At 56.5% G+C, this 5,526-nt stretch overlaps 1 protein-coding gene across 1 annotated transcript; it reads right to left on the minus strand.

The window, feature by feature from the left end:
• Positions 1-728: 728 nt before the first annotated feature.
• LOC118248464 (homeobox protein HMX2-like) lies at positions 729-2,127 on the minus strand. Its single transcript, XM_035547447.1, has 2 exons — positions 1,911-2,127; positions 729-1,562 (listed from the first exon to the last, which is right to left on the minus strand). Exons 1-2 carry the CDS (start codon positions 2,125-2,127, stop codon positions 979-981), a joined length of 801 nt encoding a protein of 266 aa, XP_035403340.1. The 3' UTR covers positions 729-978.
• Between the last annotated feature and the right edge of the window lie 3,399 nt (positions 2,128-5,526).

The raw sequence follows: 5,526 nt of genomic DNA on the forward strand, positions 1-5,526 counted from the left end.
CGCCCGTTTTCGCACGCACTGGTGAATTTCGTAATACGACAATTGCATTTTTAATGTTTATTTTTAAAATAAAAACGTCTAGGAAAAGTCTTTCTTTTGACACTGCCTAGTAGCGACTGTATGGAAAAGGAATGCATTTCGGTTTTCTGATAGAAAAGTTTTATTTCCCAACTCTGAATATAAAGCGTGTGAACTTGGAAACCAAAAGAAGACAAATGCGTTTGGAAATCGGGGGGGGGGGGGGGGGGGGGGGGGGGGGGGGGGAGGGGGATAAAAAGCATTTTGTTACTCTAGGAGAGCAGATAAAATTATCCCACAAAATTTCGGGGAGCAGAGTTAGCACAAGGAGTATGAGAGGGAGCTTGTCTTGCTCTGCAGAAACATCAGACAGGCCACGAATTGAGAACCAGTTAACAAAAAATAAAAAATCAAAAAAAAATGAAGAGGGCTTGTTTTATTGGGCGGGAGGGGTAAAAAAAGTCTGAGAAGCCACAGTTTGCGAACCAGATTTAGAAAGGTGTGTATATATTGATAATGTCAAAAATGGGGAGAAGTTAATTGGAGGGATATTAGAGTCTGAGAGGGGAGCGAATGGCAGCCTTGGCGCTGAGCAGGCTGTACTGAACGGGACTGCCAGGTCTCAGAGGCAGGAGTGGTGACACCGTCCCCGTGGGCCGAGGCAGGGCATCGGCTCCCCTGAAATACCGGGCACGGGATAATTTCGGAGGGAGGAAGGTAGAACACAGCCCTGTTTCTTTGGCACCTCCGTTCTCTCCTCCGTCCTGCCCAGAGAAAGAGCGCTGCGAGAGCTCTAACAACGTGTAGGCTGCCCACGGACACGCGGGGGGGAGCCCGGGCATCCCCTCCGTGGGCAGGGGGGCGGCTGCCACGGATCGGGGTGAAGGCGGACACGGCTGGGGCATAAATACCATCGGTGCGGCCCCCGGCAAGAAGAACGGGGGGAGCCGAGGGGCGAGGCTATACGTCCCCATCCAGCAAGCTGAAGTGTTTGCCCGGGCCGGGGAGGCAGAGGTAAGGGATGGCGCTGCCCGGGTAGAGCAGAGGGAAGGGGAGAGGCAGCAGGCAGCGGCTGAGCAGGGTGCTGTCCTTGTAAATGGCCGGCAGGGACACAGCCGCGGAGGCAGCCAGGGGTGGCGGTTCCCCGGGATGCTCCGCTTGCCCCGGCCCCGGCCCCTCGGGCTCGGCCGACATCTGTCTCTTGAGCTTGTTGCGCCGGTTCTGGAACCAGATCTTCACCTGGGTCTCGGTGAGGTGCAGCGCGGCCGCCAGCCCGGCCCGCTCGGCGCTGCTCAGGTAGCGCTTCACGTCGAAGGTGGACTCCAGCTGGAAGACCTGGCTCTTGGAGAAGATGGTCCTCGTCTTCTTCTTGCCTCCCACCGCCGGCGACCTGCCGCTCTCCCCGCCGCAACCCCCAGCATCTCTCGGCGACGGCTGCCAGGGACCGCGCGGTCCCTCCGCGGGCGACACCGCGACGATGCCCTCGGTCCCCGGGCGGAGCCCACGGCCCGGCCCCTCTGCCTGCAGCCGGCGGGGCTCGCTGCCTGCAACGGCAAAGCACAGCATTACGCTGCCTGCAACGGCAAAGCACAGAATCAACACCCCCCCCCCCCGCCCCCGCCACCAACCCCTTCGGGCCCCCGCCCCGCATGCACGCACGGCCCGGCTGCCCCTAGGGGCTGGGGAGAGGAGACGAGCTCCTCCTCCTGCTGCAGCATCTAAAAGCTGTGTGTGTGTCTGTGTGTGTGCGCGTGTCCGTGCCCGCGCCCCACCCGAGCCTCCGGGGCGCGGTCCCTGCCCGGCGGCGCTCGGACCCCCTGGGCATCCCCCGACGGGCCGGGCTGAGGGTCGGGCTGCCACCCGACGGGCGACACGGGCGGCCGGCTCTGTACCCGAGTCGTTGGAGCCTTTATTGGGGTCTCGCTCCGCAGGGCCCTCTTCTTCATCTTCCTCCTCCTCATCCTCCTCCTCCGGCAGGGCGCAGCGGGCTCTGCCCTGCTCCCGGGCCGGGCGGCGGGGACCGGTCTGCAGGATGCTGTCGATGCTGAAAGCGGGAGGAGCGGCTGGGGCCGGTGGTGGGGCTCCGCGGCCGCCCCCGAGCTGCACCATGGCGAGCTGAGCCGAGCCGAGCCGCGCTGAGCCGAGCCGCAGGACTGGCTGCGGCGGGAGGGAGCCGGGGCGGAGGGAGGGATGGGGACGAGGGGGAGGAGGAGGAGGGGTCGGGGCGGCGGAGGGAGGGGATGGAGCTAGAGGGAGCCAAAGGACTGAGGAAGGGGGGAGCGGTGCAGGGGAGGGAGAGAGGAAGGCAAGAGGTAGAAGGAGAGAGGGAGAAGAGAAGAGAAAGGAGCAGGAGCTGGAAGGAAGCGAAGAGGATTTTTTGGGGGGGTGGGGTGGGGAGCACGCCAAAGTGCCTCTTTCCTTACTGTGGGTGAGGTGTGCCCCGAGGGGTTGGCACTGCGCAGGGCAGGGTTGGCTGCCCCCCAGCTCCGCACTTTCGTTGCTGCAGGGACGGGGCAGAGTCAGGCCCACGGGAAAGGGCGATGGGGTGGTGGGATGGTAGGGCTGAGGGTTCTGGGGTGGAGGATAAAGAGAGGGATAGGGGGAGAGGGCTGGAAATGAGAGAGAGGGAATGGGTCTCTGGGAAGGCAGGATGGGGAAAGAAGGGGATCTGGAAAACGAAGGAGGGCAGAGAGGTGGAGAGGAAATATTGCACAGAGGACAAAAGTATGATAGGAGGTGAGTGATAGAGGGGGGGTCATTAAGAGGGAGGAGGCAGCAAGTGAGAACCTTCACTGAGTGGAGAGGAGAAAGAGATAAAGTCGAGAAAAAAAAAAGAAAAAGATGGAAACGGAGATTTAAGAAGCAGAAGAGGGAGGAAGATTAGAAAGGAGTAATGGACAGGGAAGGGAGCAATGGATGCGCAGGGGGAAATCACTGCAGCTTCAGGGGTCCTAGAGGCGAAAGGGAGCCCCTTTCCTCCCGAGGAGCCCCGTGGTGAAGGTCACCCCGAAATCCCTCCCCAGCGGGTCTGCACAGCTCTTTTGTAGTTTTCGAAAGCTAAAAATTGTGCTAGATCCTGCAACTTTTGGAGGCTGGAGGAAATGTGCTATTGGAGCTAGCGCTCCCGGTGCTCCTCGGGACTCGGGGAAGGATTTGTGTGTTTGTGTGGTGTCTGGAGAACTTTTGCTCTCCACCACCTAACAACATCGCAATGTCTTAAAACTCGTTTACACAACCCAACGGCCGCCATCAGCTACTGAGCACAGGGAACTCTTTCCTCCCCTGAGCCCCTTTGTAAAGCCCGGCGAATGTTTATAACCGGCTTTTAGGAGGCCTTTTAGTCCGAGTCTCGATGTTTCCACCACGAAAAGTGCTAAGGGCAAGCGAGAAGCCCTTGAAAAAGAGTTGACAATAGAAGTGCTGACAGGCTCTTAAATATTGTGATGCCGAACATTCCGTGAGCTAAAATCAGGGCATCTTTTAAGGCTTTGGACTGTGTTAATCTTTAAAGCACTGGTTCTTGGGAGAGCGGGTTTCAGCTCTTTTTCATGAAAATTTGTTTCGCTTTATAAATGCACTCAGATTTTAATGCAGCCGTCTGCTGGAGAGCTGTATTTTTTCCACCAGGCGAAAAAAAAATAAAACGGTCCGTCTTCCATTAACACGGTCATTGGCCAAACGCCCAAAGTCGTTGTATTTGTCTTGCAACCTCCTGTACAAGCTGGCGGTTCTGGTGGGGCGAAACGTCCCGTTAAGGGAGAGCGACACGGCGAGGGAAGGGAGGAGTGGTGTGAAATGGGAAGAAGCTGAGAAGATAAATTACATTATTCCGTGTCAGCTGGCACAACTCGGAGAGTGGAGCACTTGGATGCCAGATCGGGTCGGTCCGAGCCCCTGCGCTGCTGTCCAGGCCTCCTTTCCCTCTGCCTGGAAAGGGGAGATGTAGCCACTTCCCGGGTGCTCATATCTGTCTTTGCTGCAAACTATTTCCCTCTTAGTTCCGAGAAAAAAAAATCCACATAAAAGAACAAATGCATCGACTTCTCCGTGTGTTTTCCTAAAAGACATTTTCTTGGAATAAAAAGGATAATTTGAAGAAGGCAGAAAGTTAGAAGGAAATTGAAGAAGGAGACATAAGCTTTGCTTCCTCGTTTAGTTACACCGCGGCCCCCTGCGCCCCCCCGAGCAGCCCAAGGCCAGCCCTGGCAGACACAGACCCAGTCCCAGTAGCACCCCGTCGGGAGAGGTGTGCCTCCTTTCCCAGCCCCATTTGGCCGCCCTACACAAACGCTTTTTCCCTGGCAAGCTGTGCGCAGGGAGGGAGCGCCGCGCAGCCCCGCAGCTCCCCAGGCTTTTTGGCAACTCACTGGCAACAGGAGGATGGGGGCGGCCGCTGCCCCCCCTCAGCGGGTCCTACAAGCCAGATCCGTACCTCACGCCCTCTCTTAGGGTCTTCCACATTTTCAGAGGGGAACAAAGTGTGGGCTCCGCACGTCGACAGGTTGTGGTCTCCTGAGGAGGCTGGGGGGGACACAGAGGCTGCTGCCTCGGGGAGGGCGGAGGAGAACCTCCGGACTACATCGGGGCTAGCAAAGGTGTCCGACAGGGCTGCTGGGCGAGACACCTTGCCGAAAGTCAGAGACTTTTTTCCAAGTCATTGGCTCCTGGGGCGTGGGGAGAGCCTAGGATAGAGGCTGGAGGGGCTTGGGGGGTGAGATTTTGGCCAAGTCTCCGCTCCGCACCACGCAATTCTCTGCCCCGGCCCCAAAAGGTCGACGGACAAGGCGCACAGTCACTCCGACAAAAAAAAAGAAAAAATCCTACAGTAGTTTTTTTTACAGAATTTCCTACAGAGATTTTCCACTAGCGGTACTTTTAAATCCTGCGCTTCGTTTGCGCTGTATCTCGGAGCGATCCTGTCGTCTGCGACATGTCGTGCCAGGGAGTCCGCTAACGGGCAGCGACAGCGCAGGAGAGCAGGCCTTTATCTTTGAATAATATATTCCTGTATTAGCAGCTCACGTCAAGCTGAATGGAAACCTTTTACCTGGGAAAGCTTTTTACGAGAAACCAGACGGTATGCATATCTTTATTTCAATTTCAGCTCAGAGCAGGAAAAAAAAGTCTAAAACTAAAAGTCACTGACACGAAATTTGATTAGATTCTACAGAAAAGCGAAAGGGTCCGGTTTTGCTTGGCTTACGGGATCAGGATTGTTTCATCCTCCGGTGTGCTGGAGGATAAAAGAGGCCCTATCTAGATTTCACATCCCCTTGCAAATAAGTACAGCCGCACCAGGACCTCGAAGAAGTCCTTAAGGAGTCCCCACTCCTCTCCCGGTACACAGCAGGGGTGAGCGGATCCATACCAAAACAGCTGCCTGAAAATAAAAAGTTCATAAAAAAAAAAAGTAAAATGGAATAATAAATAAATAAATAAATAAACGGCGGCTTTGGGACAGTGCTGCAGGTCCCTCAAATAAACCCGACCTTGCAGTTCAGCACTAGC

Source organism: Cygnus atratus, chromosome 4, assembly GCF_013377495.2.
Source record: "Cygnus atratus isolate AKBS03 ecotype Queensland, Australia chromosome 4, CAtr_DNAZoo_HiC_assembly, whole genome shotgun sequence".
Classification (NCBI taxonomy): Eukaryota; Metazoa; Chordata; class Aves; order Anseriformes; family Anatidae; genus Cygnus; species Cygnus atratus.